General features: G+C 38.3%; 1 protein-coding gene across 5 annotated transcripts in view; it reads right to left on the bottom strand.

The window, feature by feature from the left end:
• Positions 1 to 3,340: 3,340 nt before the first annotated feature.
• Positions 3,341 to 19,188, bottom strand: part of SCN11A (sodium voltage-gated channel alpha subunit 11) — a 111,963-nt gene continuing 96,115 nt past the window's right edge. For all 5 annotated transcript variants that reach the window (XM_032350823.1, XM_032351099.1, XM_032351190.1 and 2 more), the window contains 3 exons: positions 12,878 to 12,982; positions 7,657 to 7,927; positions 3,341 to 4,680 (listed from right to left, as the gene is read on the bottom strand). In XM_032350823.1, coding sequence (XP_032206714.1) covers positions 3,653 to 4,680; positions 7,657 to 7,927; positions 12,878 to 12,982 — 1,404 coding nt within the window. In that variant the 3' untranslated portion in view covers positions 3,341 to 3,652. The remainder of the gene's footprint in view (positions 4,681 to 7,656; positions 7,928 to 12,877; positions 12,983 to 19,188) is intronic.

Here is a 19,188-nt window from a genome sequence, read left to right as displayed (position 1 = left end):
CCTGGCTCCTTGCTGCTTCTTGGTGGAAGGGACGAAAAGGTGGGACCATGTCACTTATCTTGCTGGCTGTGAGTTTCTCATGAAGTCTGCTCCATGCCCAAACTACATGTCACGGTGTGTACCTTCACCTACCCCCCACACCCTTCCCTGAACTGTCTCTTCTCCTCATCTTTACTCTCTGAAAGCATGCCCCCAGGAGGAGTCCTCACCTTCTAGATCTGGGTATGCTACACTCCCCCATAATTTCATCTGTTCCTGCTGTTTCAAATGTCATCCCTGTACTGAGGACTCCTGTTCATGTCGTATCCTCAAGTTCTTGGCTGGATACTGTCACTTGGACCTGGCATCTTAAACCTTCAAAGTGTTCCAAACTGAATTTTAAAATTTTCCTCTGCTATAACCATGGAAACAAATAAACTCTTGCCCTCCTATACTCATTAACTTGGTAACTTGTACTGCTATCTACCTTGTCATCCCGACAAAAATCCCAAGGCTTCCTCAGACCCTTCTGCCATGGCACAAACATCCTAGGGTCACACTTCATTGTCCCTGCCTCTCTCCTCACTCAGTGCCTCTTACCCTCTAGGACCAGTATTCTGCTCTCTTTCCAGCGCATTGCACCCTGCATATTCTGTCTGATTAACTTTTCTCCCCCTTTCAAATACCTTCGATGCCTCCCTATTACCTAAATATATAACTTCTCACTCTGGCATTTAAGGCTCTCCATAAAACAGCCCATTTCTAAGATTCTGTTGGGACTGCTCCACTAACTGTACTTTTAAGTCCCAGTTTGGAGAGCGGGTACCTCTTTACACTTTCTCCACTCTCTCCTTATACTCTTTACACTCTGCCATCCCCTCTACTTCAAACCTCTCAAACAACCCCTCTCCCAGTCACAATCCTGCACATCTACCTCTCTCATCTCAGGTATCCCACTTTCTTCCATGAAGCCTTCCCAGGAGCCTGCCTAAGTGATACTCAGAGCAGAGGGGTATCCCCAGTTTACTGTACTTGTTATATTGCATTGTGTTATCATCACACGAATGCTTATCTAATACTCTTCCCAATCAGCATATATGCTCTTAGGCTAAGGGCCATAGATTGTAAGGGGTTTATACAGCATGGGACTGCACCAGCCCTCAGGAACATGTCTGTTGATTGAATTAAGCAGTGGCTGATTTGCCTGGAAATAAGACTCTGAAGATAAGACATCTGGTTTCTTGTGCCTGTAGCGCTGTTTGTCCTGGACATTCAGTGTGGCCCCAGGAGGATGGAGTTCAGACTATCATCTCTGAGTCTTGCGGGGACCTGGGTCCTCGCACATTGAGAGCTTTCTCAGGGGAGGGAGATTTCTCACACCCATCCATGATTTAGGTAATTCACCACTTCCCGCCTTGACTTTCCTCCCTTAGCCCTCTGACTCTTTGAGGACCAGGCTCACACACAGATGCTGTACAGTACTCAGAAAAGAGCATGTTGAGCATTTGCTGCCATCTAGTGAAGGAAGTGTGGCTCAGTTTCTTGCTAAAGCTAAGAGGATCCTGTGCTCTCCCTGAGAGCTGGCTTTGGGAGCCCAGTCTCAGCAAAAAAGCAAAAAGGGACCATCTGGGGATGCACAGGTGTGTATGGGAGAGACAAAGCTTCTGCACAGAACAAGACCGTATCCTTCCAGAGCCTCCCCTGCCTCCAGCTGGAAGGTATCCCTATTGGAATGATGGCCAGCCGCTTTGCTTAGAAAACTTGGTAGGCATCTGTAAAACATCCAGTGTTCATAATCAGAGGCATCTTTTAGGGAACTCATCAGTCTAACAAAATGCCTCAGGTGGAACTGGTCATGACTTTGGAACTGGTCATTTTTACAACGCCCTTGCAGCCCTGCTGGAGAGCCCCGATGGCCCTGTCTCAAAGGTTTCTTGGCTCTGGGACCACCCATTCCTCTTCCCCAGCATGGCACAAAGGCTCAGGTTCTACCAGGTGAGTGACCGCATGTTCACTGGGTTACTGTGAGGTACAACTAAGATTATTCATGACAAATGCTCAGCCAGTGCCCAAGGCACAGCAACCACTAAGTAAAAATTAGGTATTGAATATGATTAGATAATGACAGTATTGTTATTTTGCCAATGCTCCGGAGCATAAGGCTGCCTACAAAACTCATAAAAATTCAAATCCTGGACTGGACATGAATACACACTGAAAATAACCACCGGTTCAGTGCACCAGAGCACCCAGTGCTGGGCAAAAAGGAGCAGGTCAAAGGCTCCGAGGCTCAGAGCTCAGACGTTGGGCTCCTGATGGCATGCAGCCCCTCCAGCCTATCCGCGGGACTGGTTCGCACAGAGTTTTCCTCCACACTACAATTATCATGATGTAGGTTCTCCACCCCCAGTGCAGCCTCTTGCCAGGCCTGATGTCTTCTTTGGTCTCTGGGAATCTCCAGTTTTTAGGGAAGTCCTAGGTCTTTTGATAGGCCTGGGTTGTTCTCTGGACTGCATTTCACGCAGACATTCAGCCAGAATTGAAAGGGTCATCAAGCTAAGGTCGCTGGCTAACCAGTACATTCTCTGGCTCTCCAACCACAAGGTCCAGGTGTAGCTAAGAAGGTGCTCTCTCAGTCCAAGGTGGCCACCACAGATCTTTTAAGTGAGGCTTTCTTACTGGTTCCAGCCCATGGTGGGCTGGAACCAGCTAGGGCCAGCTCACAAGAACTAACTGGGCATCTCTTCCCAACTTCACATTCAGGAATATCATGGTGGTAGCCTGAACTCAGTCCTGATGGAAGTATTCACCATAGAAATCGATGCATGTTACAAATCGTGGCACTTTTTTTTTTTTTTTTTTTCTGGAGAGCCAGTTGTTACACACTTATCCCCATATGATGGGCTCCCATCTTAATTCCAAAGCAAAGCATCACTTTTGAATGGCTACTTATGCAGCCACCAAAGAAGATTTTTTGAAAGAAAGGTACTGTCTGAATGAAATACATCTGAATGAATGAACCATCTGAATGAAAATATAAACTGAAAGTCTCATTTATTTATTTTTTTCCAAATGTATATAATGGAGATTTTAGCTGGTGAAAGGGTGATAAATGACAAGCCAAGATCATGCCTTTTGTTTGAAATACACCCAAAATACTAATGTTGGTAAAAATATCTGTAAGAAGCTATTTATTTATTAGCAAGTTTTGAATTTTTACTCAGCATGCAAGAGAGTTACATGTGATAAGCCACATATGTGCATTGGGGAAAACATTGAGCAAAGGTATTAAACAATGTACCTAGAAACAATATGGAAAAACACTATTTAAATTTTTAACAAGTTTTTTTGTTTCTTATTCTTTTTTTTTTTTTTTTTAATGTAACTTAAACTGTGTTTCAATCCTAACATTGTTGTGTCCTCTACAGCCCTTCTGGTGTCTTTCTCCTTGCGAAAACAGTACCAGTGATTCATAGTGAGGCAGCCTTATTTTCTAACCCTGTAAGATCTGTTTGAAATAAACACTTGAAATACCATTTCTTTTAGGCAGAAAAAAATGGGATGGTCAGTTTGGGGAATCGACTGCTTATTCACACACTGAGCTGTGGACCTCTGGAGCTCAGACGCCAGAGGCCAGGTGATGAGGCTGTGAGGTAGGAGTGGAAGTAGGGGCTTAGTCATAGTGGACCTTGCCCTCAGCCCCAGAGGCGGACAGGTCTCCATTGCAGAGTGTGTGGAGTTGTGAACAGGGCCTGTCTCCCAAGGCACTCATGGACATCCTCAGCCTGTATTTTCGAAAGGCCTTTTGAATAATAGCAGCACATCTTTCCTCTTCCTTCCTCTTGGTGGTGGTGACTATGGGTTCATATAACTTCTTGGAAGGGTTGGCTTCCATGAACTTCTCCTCCATCATCACTTTCATGCTGTCCAGGCCATCGGAGTCACCAAGTACCCTAGTGGTGAATGCGAAGAGTATATCCAGGCAGTGGAGACGATCTCCACTCACCATGGGCAAGTCCATCATGAGAAACTGAAATTTATTGGGCTTTGCCACCCGTAAAGGCTCAGGAAGGGCATCAGCAAAGTCAGAAAGGGCAGAATATTTGATGAACTGTGTTGCTTCTGGGTCAAACTTTTCCCAGACTTCATAGAATATCTCAAAGTCATCTTCACCCAAAGGGTCCTCACTTTCTTCAGTGGCTATGTTGAAGTTCTCTAAAATCACAGCAATGTACATGTTGACAACAATGAGAAAGGAGATGATGATGTAACTAACAAAGTAGGTGATGGCTATGGCATGGAAGTAACGGTTGTCTAAGCTGGGGTTTCCTGAATCCTTTGATTGCAGCATGGGCTTCAGGAGAGCATCCCAGCCTGCTGAGGTGGTGATCTGGAAGAGACACAGTATGCTGCCAACAAAAGTTTTAAAGTTGAATATGTCATCAATTCCATGTTCCTCCTTCACTCTGCAAAAATAGCTCATGCCAAAAATGGCATAAATAAACATAACCAGAAAAAGTAGAAGGCCAATGTTGAACAGAGAAGGAAGAGACATCATCAGAGCGAAAAGGAGAGTCCTAATTCCTCGTGCGGCGCGAACAAGTCTCAGGATCCGACCAATCCGAGCCAAGCGGACAATCCTGAAGAGTGTTGGAGGGAAAGGAATGTGCTGCTGGTCCTCCAAGGCAGAAATCATTGCACCTTAGGAGAAGGAGATAGAGCAATTAATTTCCAGTAGGCACCCTGCTTTCAGATCCAGCCTGTCTCTCCTGTCTTGAACTCTTACTGGGATCAATTTTTAATCAGTACTTTGTAATTTATATGCTGCACAAATTAAGAAATTTCTTTAACAATATCAGGGCAAATGTCTATCTGTGCCTTAACTTAGAAAATAATTTCCAAGCACCATACAACTTTAGATGGGACTTCAGATAAAATAAGATGTCTATCATATTGGAGACACCCAAGGAAAGGAAAGAAAATGCCATTTATGAAAGGCTATTTTGTGACCTATCTCATACACTTGAAGTGTGTTATCTGTGTTGGGTGTTGAAAGTCACTGATGGGATAACAAATGTAATAGTTTTCCATATTTACTGGATACAAAGAATGGAAAGCAGATAAACTAACTATATAGTCCTTCAGGTTAATGGAAGGAGAAACTTCTGACACTGATTGATGGTTGGCTTGAGCCTGAGCTGTCAGTGGAAATCGTGGAATGTCTAACCCCAAAACTCCTTAAAAAGGGAGGTTTTTATTTGTATAGGGGAATTTGAACACAGCTTGCTATAGACAAGGACAGGGCAGGGCTGGAGGGAGATGGTGTTTTGGGGATGCTCAACTCTATGTGGAAGCTGCCGCAGAGCTCTCATATTTGTCAATATGCTCATCCTGAGAAAGGAATCCTGAGGTCCACTCAGAAGGCTTAAGGGACTAAGTTGGAGATACTTTCCTTATTGTTGTAGACACCTCCAAAAATAGGATCTCGAGCAGAGGTTTCTGCAAACAGCTAAATATTTGGCCTAAAATGTCATCCTGTTCTCTCATTGCCTATTCTGTAAGCAAATGATAAAAGATTTGAAACAATTCACATTTTGTCCCAAATATTATAGAATGGCTGGAATATGTTTGTCTTGTGTAGACATGGCCTTGCTCTTCCTCTGGGTGGGGGTGGGGGGGTCCTCAAAGGCATTACGGGAGATGGGCAGCCAGAATTGTTGGCTATCACCTAACGACTAAGAGAACTAATTCACAACTGTGCCCATGAAGTCAAATTCACATGTTAATTGGGCAGCCAACAGTAGTGAGGTGTGGAATTTATTCAGTTCCAACTTAACAACACTTGGAGGAGGTCCACCCTTTAAGGCTACCTCCTTCACTAGTATTTCTTTGACTAATGGAACCCACAGTAATCTATTTGTTATCTGAGCTCAGTTTTTCTGTGTACCATGGGATTTGGTGTGCAGTTAATTTCTCTTTTTCTGACTCTTTAAGTACTTAAAACATAAACTCAATACTTTAATACTTAATAGTTAAACTACATTGTTAACTCCTAGAGAAGGATTCACTTTGACTCACACTCATTTTGTATTTCTCTAAAAAGCTTAGTAAAGAGCTTGGGAAAGTGTAGAGGCTTCGTGTTGGGTGGCAGATCTACTGGCAAAGGCATATAAAATGCTGCCTACATTAGTGAGTAGGACTTGGCTCAAGGTTTGGATTTTCCTCATCCACTGGAGCAAAATACTATACAGTGCTCTGCTGTGTAACTGCAATTGCCTAGCAGTTGTTCAAAGGACAGAAACAAGAAATATTTCCACAACCTGCATGATGGCTGGCACTGCCTGGAAGGAGTTCAGTAAGTGGTAGAATAAATGAGTTGCTCTCTGCATATTGGAGGAAGGGGTTCTTCAAGTTCTCAGAGGGCTGTGCCAGAGTCACTCTGCCATCATTTTCTGAGCTTAATACTGCTGTCAGTTTCACCACGACTTGAAATTATAATTGACTGATAAAGTTTAACAATCTGTTTCACTGGAGGTGTGTGGAAGGATCTATTGCTAAACTTTATCTACATCAAATTCATGGCTTAGGAACCAGAACAGACTATGAGCTGTACCATTTTCTTGTTCTTGGAAACATCTGCATTGCTGCTGTAGTGATAGGAACAAAATATTTTGATCTCACATATCTGTTTAACACATCCTTTCTGAAATAGTACAAAAGCTTCCACTTGTGAAATCAGTTTTCATTGTCTCCATTGCTTTTTTTTTTTTCTTCCATTGCTTTTTGAACTATAAGAATGGCCCCTGAGTGGTTGCACACAATTATTTAAAAAAAAAAAAAAACACAAAAAACTGCAAAACCCAAGGTGTGAACTCTCATGGCTTAGCCATGAAGAATTTAATTTCAAAGTTGGAGTATGTGAGTGTGTGTGTTATAAAAACGTAAATGGAAACAATCCTTTTTTTCTCTATTCTTCTTCCACAAATCTTATAGTTAATCCTGCCTATGTTAAGAAAAATATAGTGATTACGGAGTAAGACTGGTTGGTGAATGGGGTCCAAGCAGTTGAGACAAGCATAGTTCATGCTGTGGTTTAAGTTAACATGGGATACAGAATAAAAAGCAAGCACTGCTTGTCCTCATGACACACTCTTGAAGCACAGTCTAGGCTGGGCCATGGAGGTCCTGCATAAGAGGTGAGAGAATGCCTAGCAGTGTCACAGGGGTGCAATAACTGTGATCTGATAGCCGCATGGATTCTGAACTAAGGAAAACCATGGGAACTAAGCATCAAATCCTTAAGACTAAAGACATTCATGAGAGCTTATAGTTGCACAGGAAAGGTAGAACTCTGACTCAGTTATGGATATCCCAGATATCCCCATAGACACTTTAAGGTCATCTTAATTTTGTCCATTGAATAAATGGATCCACACAGTTATTTAACTCTCTGTTTCAGTTATGTAAACAGTCAAAGGAATGAAAATTGCTCTGTATCTCCTAGCAACTTCCCAGTAGAGAATGGCAGCAGTACACCTGTCTTTTTTTTTTTTTTTTTTCCTGAAACCACATTAAACCTAATTTGTTGCTTTGTGGATAGTTTGGACATACTTCCAAATGCTAAGATTTACTTCTAGCTCTCAGATTAAAGCCCCTCAGGCTTCTGATATTACTTACTAACAATAGAAAGAACCACGATCACACAATCAAATAAATTCCAGCCAATGGTGAAGTAGTATTGCCTCAAAGCAAAGATTTTGACGAGACACTCAATTGTAAAGATGACCACAAAGGCCAGGTTGAGACGTTCAAGGATGACTTTCGTGGCCATGGACTGGTCATCTGATTCAGCCATCATGCAAAGCATGTTGAGCAAAATGAGGATGATGATGATGATGTCAAAGACCTGGCTTGTGACTACATCAAACACGAGACCCTGGCATTTATTCTGAGAGGGAAAAGAAAACAAGAATCTTAGATCATTTTGCATTGTCAGAATGAAATCACATACATAAAAAAGGCACATACAACAGAATTTGTCCTCTCTTACAATTGAAGCAGTTTCTTGAAAAATGCATACCCTTTTTAAACAACAAGAAATTCTTGTATTTACATTTTCATTTAAATTCAGTTACGTAAGTGTTTTGAAGTTGTAGGCTTATAGCTTTAATTCCATTTTAAAAGAAAAAAATGTTTGGTAATGACATAACTTTGATATGATGGATGATGTTTTGCTGAAATAAAACAACTCGAGTTGGATTTAATAATAAAAAGATGAACTTCGGTTTCTATATTTCATCTGTTTCTTTATTTGAGCTTCAATAATATTAATGCTGAGAATTCCTACTCATGTAATTATGTTGGACAAAATGGAATTAACATCCCCAAGCCTCCATTTGTTAATTCAGAATAATGAGGCCTAAGTATACTTAACCAAAACTCTGTATTCAAGCAGTTCTTAAATGCCAATTTTCTAAATCCTGTTCACTTGAAAATAATGCTAGATAAATGGGACTGTGATGTAATGATTACTAAAAACAGAAAAATTGATTATTTCATGTTATTATTGATGGTGAACTTACATATTGGTTGGTACATAGATAGTCATACTGCTCACAAAGTAAGTATATGCTAATTGCTCTGGTACAGGCCCTAGCTCAAGTTCGCATGCCTAATCTACCATGTACAGTGAAATGACTCAGCCGTCTCACTGTATTTTCTATAATTTAACAGCTATGAAGCACTACTTCACTTACTTAGTGGAAAATTATTCTTAAACACAAACTCAGACACTAATATTGTATGGCATTCTTGACTATTAATTGATTGTTTTACAATATACGTATACATTAAGGTATTTTATATTATATTATCCTCTAATCAAAATAATCATATACAGTAGTCTATTTAGAAAATGCCTAAACTCCTGAGAATCACTTTTAGAATGCCAGCTATCTGTAACGGTAATTGGGAGAAAGATGATGTTGGTTTGTGGTGATAATAGTGGAGAGAGATGTAAACATTTAGATTTAAAAGCTAATATGGAAGTAGATGCGGAAGTCAGAGACTGAGTGGAGGTGACTATGGGAAAATGATGGCCTGAGGCTACAGTTTCTGGCTAGTAGAGCCTTTTAAGAGAACAGAGAATGAGGCATTTCAGAGGAACACGATTAAGATCTGCCCTGAGAACACTGAGTTCGAGAGGCCAGTGGGGAATCCGAGGGCCTTGGGCAGGTAAAGGTAAAGGTGCAGAGCTGGAATGCAGATGTGGAGTTCAATGGCACCAATACCGACATGAATTAAAACCATGAGAAAGGACGGTATCAGTAAGTGAGAGCAAAAGCAATGAGAGAGGGCAGGGACAGCACTGGAGGGCTACTACATTGAAGTTCGTGTTTTTCAAATTTTGTTCCACAATCATTAAAACTTTTATCGAGGAATCTGGAGAAGAAACTTGCAAGTCAATTGCATTTGCTGTGTGAGAATGCATCTAGGAAGTCAGAAAGGACCTGAAGAAAAGATACTTTTAAGGGTGCTTTCCAGGAAATCACAGTGAGTGGCAAGAATAACAGTGAGGGAGAGTAAGCCTAGGCCTGATAGTTTAATATTTAGAAAAACAGAGGAGATCAAGAATACAAGTTCCCTAAACTGACAGATATCAAAAAAACATTGGGTATCACTTTAGAATGTACAGTGAGCAATGAATCTTGGAACACTACATCAAAAACTAGTGATATACTGCATGGTGACTAACATAACATAATATAAAAAATAACATTACGTAACAAATAGCAGGGAGGACATGGGGAGTTAGAGAGGAGAAGGGAGTTGGGGGAAATTGGAAGGGGAGCTGAACCATGAGAGACTATGGACTCTGAAAAACAATCTGAGGGTTTTGAAGAAGTGGGGGGGTGGGAGGTTGGGGGAACCAGGTAGTGGGTATTAGAGAGGGCACGGATTGCATGGAGCACTGGGTGTGGTGCAAAATAATGAATACTGTTATGCTGAAAATAAATAAAAGAAAAAAAATTACATAATAAAAATGTAAATAAATGAAAATGTAAATGTAAAATATAAATGTAAAAATGTAAAAAAAAAAAAAGAGAATGTACAGTGAATTCTACCCAGTATCATTTTTAAATCAGTAATGAAGCCCCCCCTGTGGATGGTTCAGAAAGAATCAGAAATGGTTCCAGATCCCTTCCTCTACTGTTAAAAATAAAATACATCACTGCTCAGGTTAGAACAGCTAGATTCCCTCTGTCCCCATGTAACTGCTATTCATTTTTTCCAAAGGTCAAAAATCATATTTAGATTTTAGAGATTTAAAAACGTCTGTGGGGAGCTAAAGTTGTGAGTTAAGGGCTAACAGCTGATTTAAAAGTCTTAAACTGAGGGACATCTGGAATATGTGTTTATCTCATGCAACACTGCTCCCTGGAATATAGAAGTTAAGGTAAATGTGATGCATTAACTGGGGAGATGATACCTGCTTGTTGGAATTCCTCCTTGTGAAGCCCTGACTAGTAAGCTGTAGCTACACAGGGAGGGCTACAGCATGACACCTATTCCCGGATGAACCACATAATGAACATGCCGGAAGACATAGTTAAAGCATGGAGTTGGAGGCTTGCTTCGAGTAATGTAGTCTTTGCCCACATGAAGCTCATCCCTTGCAGCTTAGCATGCTCAGGGCGGGGGAGAGACCTAGAAGCTGCAGCTATGTCATTGCAACTTCTCTTTGGCTATGTGCTGCCTTGCTTGGTTCATATTATGAAATAAATGGGTAAATATGTGGGAGCCTATTGTGTCTCATGATTCTCTTAGTTAATTTCAAATCTAGGACCAACTGGTATTGAGTCAGTGGTTGCACAGCATGCACATGTAAATAAAAATTCTTTGTCTTTTTTGTTGGCTCAAATTCAAATAAGAGCTCTCCAAATATAGTTGCATAATTAACCTCTTGGTAAAAAATTCTTCATTGTTTAAATTCTAAACACTTTGTCCTAACATTCCCAGATATTTTTACTGCAACACAAATATTCAGTCCTAGTGGGATGGACTCTGTGTGTACCCTAAAACATACTCTTTCATTCAACTAATAATTACTGAGAATACACTGTAGGCTCTTTTCTGAGTTTTGGGAATAGCAGTAGATTAAACATACCTTTGATAATTTGGGGTCTCATGTTCAAATGAAAAATCTCTAAATCCTATACATGCTTTGGATATCAAGCTCCTCTTCCATACTGCTATCCCGAACTTCCCCACTGACCCTTCCTGCCTTGAAAACCTTCAAAATTACCTGTTAGAGTTACCAACTATGCCTAGTGTATTACTTTATAATCTGATGTGATCAAGTTCTAGCTCTTCAATTAGACCACAACACGAAGCAGCTTTGGAGCACTTGATAAGCAAGATTCATTGAGAGTAAGGGTCAGCCAACTATATCCTGTAGGCCAGATCTGGCCCACTACTGGTTTTTTGTATAATTTGTGAGTTCAGAATGGGTTTTACATTTTTTAATGTCTGGGAAAAAACTCAAAAGGAAAATAAAATTTTGACATGTGAAAATTAAAGAAATCCAAGTTTAGTGACTATAAATCAAGTTGCACTAGAACACAACCATGCACATTTGTTCTGTACTATCTATGGCTGCTTGTGTTACATGGCAGAGCTGAACAGTGGCAGCAGAGACCATGTGGCCTGCAAAGCCTGCAATGTTTACTATCTGACCCTTTTTTTGGGTCAACTCCTGATATAGAACTTTTATCATAAATACTGGTGAAGTGGAAGCCAGTATGCATGACTTAAGACTTCACACCAGAAAAGTTGGTAAAAGATATTATAAATACATTTTAAATTGGTCAATATTTTGTCAAAACTATAATGAGATATTACCTCACACCTGTCAGAATGGCTAAAATCAACAACCTAAGAAACAGCGGGTGTGGGTGAGGATGTGGAGAAAAAGGACCACTCATGTACTGTTGGTGGGAATGCAAACTGGTGGAAAACAGTATGGAGTTTCCTCAAAAACTCAAAAATAGAACTACCTTAAGATCCAACAGTCACACTACTGGGTATTTACCCAAATAATACAAAAATACTAATCCAGAGGGATATATTCACTGCGATATATACATCAACATTATCTACAATAGCCAAGTTATGGAAAAGGCCCAAGTGTCCATCAACTGATGAATGGGTACAGAAGCTGTGGTAGTTATAAGATGGAATATTATTTAACCATAAAAAGAATGATATTTTGCCATTTGCAATGATGTGGATGGAGCTAGAGAGAATAATGTTAAGTGAAATAAGTCAGAGAAAGGCAATTGGCATATGATTTCACTCATATAGGGAATTTAAGAAACAAAACAAATGAACAAAGGGGGTGGAGAGAGAGGCAAACCAAGAGATAGACCTTAACTATAGAGAACTGATGGTTACCAGAAGGGAGGTGGTTGGGGGAGGATTGAGGAGTGCACCTGTCATGATGAGTACGGGGTTATGTATGGAAGTGCTGAATGAATTACTACATTATACACCTGAAACTAATATTCTACTGTATGTTAACTATATTGTAGGACTTTAAAAATAAGAAAAAAATTTAGTTAAAACAAACTAGTAAGTTTACATCATTACAATGAGTATATACTAAGCACCTATTGTATGCTCACCAGAAAGCAAATGAAAGGTGTTGCTCAAGTTCTTGCTATTGAATTCAAATGTCTAATTTTCCTAAGGACTTGAGCCAGACATCAGAGTGTCTGGGTCTTTGTTGATTTCTTAGATAGTGTCTATAAATTTAAAGAATAAAGAACAGCACTGCAAACATCTGAGCTCAAGACCACTTAATGGATCTATGTATTTAGAATGAATCAATTGCTCTCACCAGAGGTCTTGGAATGGGCTTTTGAGGTTTTTTGGATCCTAATTTTTTCATTGCATTATAGTATTTCTTCTGTTCTTCTGTCATAAAAATGTCTTCGCCTCCTAAGTATATGGAGAAGATGAGAGCTAATTATTATTAAAAGTTTTTTTGGAAACAAGATCTGAACTTTCAGAAGTAGTTTCAAAGTTATATTACATTCTATCAACAACTCCTAAAATTCCAATTGGAAGCAAAGAGACTGGACTCTCTATAGGAGGGCTGAAATAAGATTTAAATTAAAGAAAAGAGAAAAAATGTAACTTTTATCAGCTATATATTAGTTTTTAGAATATGAACAAAGATTACACACTCTTTGCAAACACCCACTATACCTTTAAAAAACTATATTTTAGGTTGCATAAATCAAATCACAATGCAAGAAAAATAGATATTAGTAACAAAAATTTAAACAAAAATCTGACCAAATGGCAATTAAAATTCTCCTAAATAAATGAATTAAAGCCTATATCTTTTAATAAAATTTCATAAAATTTTCCAGACCCACTCTTATGGGAAAAAAAAAAAACAAAACCTAGAGAGCTTTAAATGTTTTCATTATTGAACAAGAACAAAGATATATGAACAAGAATTTTCATTTCTGAAAATTTTAGGAGGAAGTAAAATATCTAGAAATGCTGGGTAAATTAGAACAGAATTCTTTTAAAATGTACAGCTAAACTTGCACAAAAGTAAGGAAGATCCCGAGGGTCTGAAAATCAACAGTGATCAAAGAGTAGTAAATTATCCTGAAGCCACTGTTGGCCTAAGAGCATTTGCTAATCTCTGTGAAAACTAGAATCTTGGGCCTTAATAACTACAACGGAGTCATGAGGAAAAGTCTGTGGGCTTATGCCAAGGTCCCACATGAATCTGAGACTCCTTCTTAAGTGCTGTCAATGAAAGGGTGAAGAAGAAAACAGAATCGGTCAATAGGCAGTGGAAGACAGGAAGGAAACTGTCTTAGTCTGGCCTATGGGTAAAAACCCAGTCTTTCCTGACAATCTGTGAACCCAGGCCTGCCTTGATAACAGTGTGGGGTTTGAATTTTCACCACTACCATTTAGACCAAAAATATTCAGCCCTAGGACAGACAGTCTTTTCAACAATGGTGCTGGGAAACTGGATATCCACATGCAAAAGAATAAAGTTAAATTCTTACTTAACATCATACACAAAAAAAAATAGCTCAAAATACATGAAAGACATAAAGGTAAGCTCTAAAACAATAAAACTCAGAAGAAAACATAGAGCAAAAATTCACAACACTAGATCTGGCAATGATCTCTTTCATATAACACCAAAGGCATAGATAACAAAAGAAAAAATAGATAAATTGGACTTCATGAAAATTTTTAAATTATGTGCATCAAAAGATACTATCAATGAAGTAAAAAGGCAATCCACAGAATGGGGAAACATATCTATATATCATATATCTGATAAGCGATTAATCAGAATATATGGAAAACTCTTAAAATTTAACAACAACAAAAAACCCAAACAGCCAGTGTCAGAGAAATTACTACCTGTTCTCTTCTGGAATGTTTATGGTTTCAGGTTTCACACTTAGGTCTTAAATCCATTTTTAGTTTATTTTTGTATATGGTGTTAGAAAATGGTTCAGTTTCATTCTTTTACATGCAGTTATCTAGTTTTCCCAGAACCATTTATTGAAGACACTGTTCTTTACCCATTACATATTCTCACCTCCTTTGTCATAGATTAATTCACTATATGAGTTTGTTTCTGGCCTCTCTATTCTGTTCCATTGACTTATGTGTCTATTCTCGTGCCAGTACCATACTGTTTTGATTATTACAGGCTTGAAGCGTATCTTAAAATCTGGAACTATGATTCCTCCAGCTTTGTTCTTCTTTTCTTAAGATTGCTTTGATTATTCAGGGTCTTTTGTGGTTCCATACAAATTTTAGTGTTATTTATTCTAGCTTGGTGAAAAATGTTGCTGGTATTTTTGTAGGGATTGCATTGACTCTATAGATTGCTTTGGGTAGTATGGACATTTAAACAATTTTAAGCCTTCTAATCTACAAGCATAGAATATCTTTCCATTTGTTTGTGTCATCTTCAATTTCTTTCATTGGTGTTTTTGTTTTCAGGGTATAGGTCTTCCACCTCTTTGGCTAAATTTATTCCTAGGTATTTTATTCTTTTAAGTGCAATTGTAAACGGAATTGTTTGAGTAGTTTCTGCTACTTCATTGTTAGTGTACAGAAATGCTACCAATTTCTGCATATTAATTTTGTGTCCTACAGCTTTACTGAACTCCTTTATTACTTCTAGTAGTATTTGGTGGAGTCTTTAGGATTCTGTGTGTATAGTATCATGTCATCTGCAAATAATGATGGTGTAAATTCTTCTTTAACAAAATGGATGACTCTTTTATTTTTCTTGTCTGATTGTTGTGGCTAGGACTTCCAGTACTGTGTTGAATAAAAGTGCCAAGAGTGAACATCCTTCTCTTGTCCCTGATCTTGGAGGAAAGGCTCTCAGTTTTTTCCTAGATGAATGTATGAGTATGATATTAGCTATGGATTTTTCATATATGGCCTTTATTATGTTGAGGTATATTCCCTTTAAACTCACTTTGGTAAGAGTTTTATCATGAATGAGTATGGGATTTTGTCAACATTTCTCCAGATATGTCTCCTGAGGTAAGAGAAACAAAAGCAAAAATAAGTTATCAGGACTACATCAAAATAAAAACTTTTTGCATAGCGAAGGAAATGATCAACAAAACAAAAGGCAACTTACTAAATGGGAGAAGATATTTGCGAATGATATATCCAGTAAGAGGTAAATATCCAAAATATATAATGTATACAATTCAACAATCTAATTAAAAAATGGGCAGAGGACCTGAAGATACAGATACATGAAAAGGTGTTCAACATCACTAATCATCAGGGAAATACAAATCAAAACTGTAATGAGATGTCACCTCACACCTGCCAGAATGGCTAAAATCAAAACCACAAAAAACAACAAGTGTTGGCAAGAACATGGAGAATGCACTATTAGTAGGAATGCAAAATGATTCAGTCACTGTGGAAAACAATATGGAAGTTCTTCATACGATCCAATAATTCTTTTACTGGGCATTTACCCAAAGAAAATGAAAACACTAATCTGAAAAGATAAGTGCGCCCCTTTATTTATAGTTAGCCTTACTTATCATAGCTACAACATGAAAGAAGTGTCCACTGATGGATGATTGGGCAAGGAATATGTGGTATACATGTGTGTGCACATGTGCAGGCACATGCATGTGCACACATGTACACACATATACTCACAGAAGAATATTATACAACCATAAAAAGGATGAATTAATTTCATTTGAGACATGGATGGACCTAGAGGGTATTATGTTAAATGAAATAAGTCAGACTGAAAAAGACACATACCATATTTCACTCATATGTGGATCTAAAAACAAATAAATAAACAGACAAAAAGCAGAACCAGACCTACAAATACAGAGAACAACAGACAGTTGCCAGAGGGGAAGGAGGTGGGGGATGGGTAAAAGGGATGAAGCGGTGAGGGAGGTATAGTCTTCCAGTCATGGAATGAATAAGTCATGGGAACAAAAGGCACAGTATAGGGGTGCCTGGGTGGCTCAGAGGGTTAAAGCCTCTGCCTTCGACTCAGGTCATGACCCCAGGGTCCTGGGATTGAGCCCTACATTGAGCTCTCTGCTCCACAGGGAGCCTGCTTCCTCCTCTCTCTCTTTCTCTCTCTGCCTGCCTCTCTGCCTACTTGAGATCTCTGTCTGTCAAATAAATAAATAAAATCTCTTTAAAAAGTATAAGGAATATCATCAGTGATAGTGTAATAGTGTTGCACGGTGACAGATGGTAAATACACTTGCGATGAACATACCATAACATATAAACTTGTCAAATCACTATGCGTACATCTGAAATTAATATTATGTGTCAGTTATAGTCTAAATAAATAAATAAACAAACAAATAAATAAAACAATCTGATTCAAAAAATTGACAAAGGACTTGAGTAGACATCTCTCTAAAAAAGATAAACTGATAGCCAACAAGCACATGAAAAAACACTCAACATCACTAGTCATTAGGGAAATACAAATAAAAACCAAAATGAGATACCACCTCACATCCATTAGGATGGCTACTATCAGAAAAAGAGAAGACAAGCATTAATGAGCATGAAGAGAATCAGAATTACACTGTTGATGGGAATGTAAAATGGTAGCTTCTATGGAAAACAGTACAGTAGTTCCTCAAAAATTTGAAAAATAGTATTACCATATGATCCAGCAATTATACTTCTAGATGTATATCTGAAAGAATTGAAATCAGGGTTTCAAACAGATATTTGCATGCTCATGTTCACAAGAGCTTTAGTCACAATAGCTAAAATGTGGAAGCAAACCAAGTGTCCATCAACAGATGAATGTATGAGCAAAATGTGGTAAGGAAGGAAATTTAAAAATATGCTACAACATGGGTGAAACTTGAGGACATTATGCTAAGTGAAATAACTCGATCACAAAAAAACAAATACTATATGATTCCACTTATAGGAGGTCCTTAGAACAGTCAAATTCATAGCAACAGAAGTAGAATGGTGGCTGCCAAGTGGGAAGGAAAATGGGGAATTATTGTCTAATAAGTATAGGGTTTCAGTTTTACAAGATGAAAAGAATTATGGGGATTGATAGTGGTGATCATTGGATAACATTATGAATGTATTTACTATCATTGAAATGTATACAAAAAATGGTTAAGGTGGCAAATTTCATGTTATATATATTGTACCACAGTAAAATTAATTTTGTGATTTAAAAAAAAATGCATCCTTAGAAGTTAACCAGGTCATTTCAGGATGCCTGGCAGATGCAAGTGTCTTCAGTAATTACTTTCCTCATGGTAGTACATATTAATATTATTATTCTGATACTGTCCTATGTGTGTGTTGGGGGATAAAAAAAAGGAGTAATTATGAAAAATTTTAATTCTATTATTTCTTGTGCCCATGAGAATTAATTTTCTCAGTGTGGAAAAGAGGAGATACAGATCATTATTAGAGAAGAAGTTAAGTGAAAATCTTGTAGATCTTAACTTGAATGACCAGTATTCATATTTTCATATACATTTCTTTGAAGTCATAAATTTGAAGTAGCTCTGTCCACTGAAAAAGCATTGAAGCAAAGACAATGAGCATTTCAGGGTGTGATCTTGGAATACCACCTCCCCCAAAAGCAGAACCCCTTAGAGAAACAGCTGATTCTTGATCTGGCACAAAAGTGGTATGATTTAACTTGGAGTATCTTGTCATTCCAGAGAGCAAGGAATTTGTCAAATGGGAGGACCTGATTTTAATCCTGACTTAAAAAGAATATCAATTGATCAAAGAATGAATAAATGTATAAATATTTTAAGAAAATGAAAGACTCAAGGAAATTTGAATGTTGACCTGGTATTTGACAAATCTAGAGAATTCGTGTTAAACTTTTTAGGTGTGGTAATGGAATTGTGGTTACCTTTAAAAAGAGATATGTTTTGAAATATCTGTGGGTAAAACAGTGTAATGTCATTTGTTCTCTTAAAAAAAATCTGGTGGCAGGATTGGATAAGGGCATAGGTGCCATGAAGATGCTCTTAAGTCAATAAACGTGTTGGGTGATGGGTCTTGTAGGTTCATTTTAGTATACTCTTGTGCATGATGGAGATTTTCTGTAATAAAAAGTAAAGCAAAACAAAACCAAGTGCCACAGCCTGATCAAAACAGTGATTTCAAACGTAAATTTCCATCGAAAATCAGAAGGCCTGACATCCAAATTGCAGGGACTGATTGCAATCAAGCTGCATATTACAGAGGTGACTCTACAGAGCACACTTCCAAATGACAGCAGCAATGTAGTTACAGAAGGACAATGAGGGACTCGCCCAGCAGATACTAAGGAGGCTGATCAGTATCAGGATACATTTTGGATAGATTGCAAGAGTTTAAGAAAAATTTAAAAGAGCCATAAGAACAATTAGGAAAACCAAAGGTGAATATTTAGTTACCCCATTTTAGGATTCTGAGATTTAGTTCTTACATGTAAGAGAAGAAGCCAAAAAGGACAAGATTGGGAATCTGACTCCATTAAAAACCCTAATGTCTATAAATTAAAATGTTATTATAGAAATATAAGAAGTCACAAATTAGACTTAATATTTGAAAACATAAGAAAAAGATGACAATCTCAACTTTAAAAAAAGAGACAAG

Source organism: Mustela erminea, chromosome 1, assembly GCF_009829155.1.
Source record: "Mustela erminea isolate mMusErm1 chromosome 1, mMusErm1.Pri, whole genome shotgun sequence".
Lineage (NCBI taxonomy): Eukaryota > Metazoa > Chordata > Mammalia > Carnivora > Mustelidae > Mustela > Mustela erminea.
Note: the sequence above shows the minus strand (reverse complement) of the source record. Positions and strands in the feature narration are given on the sequence as shown.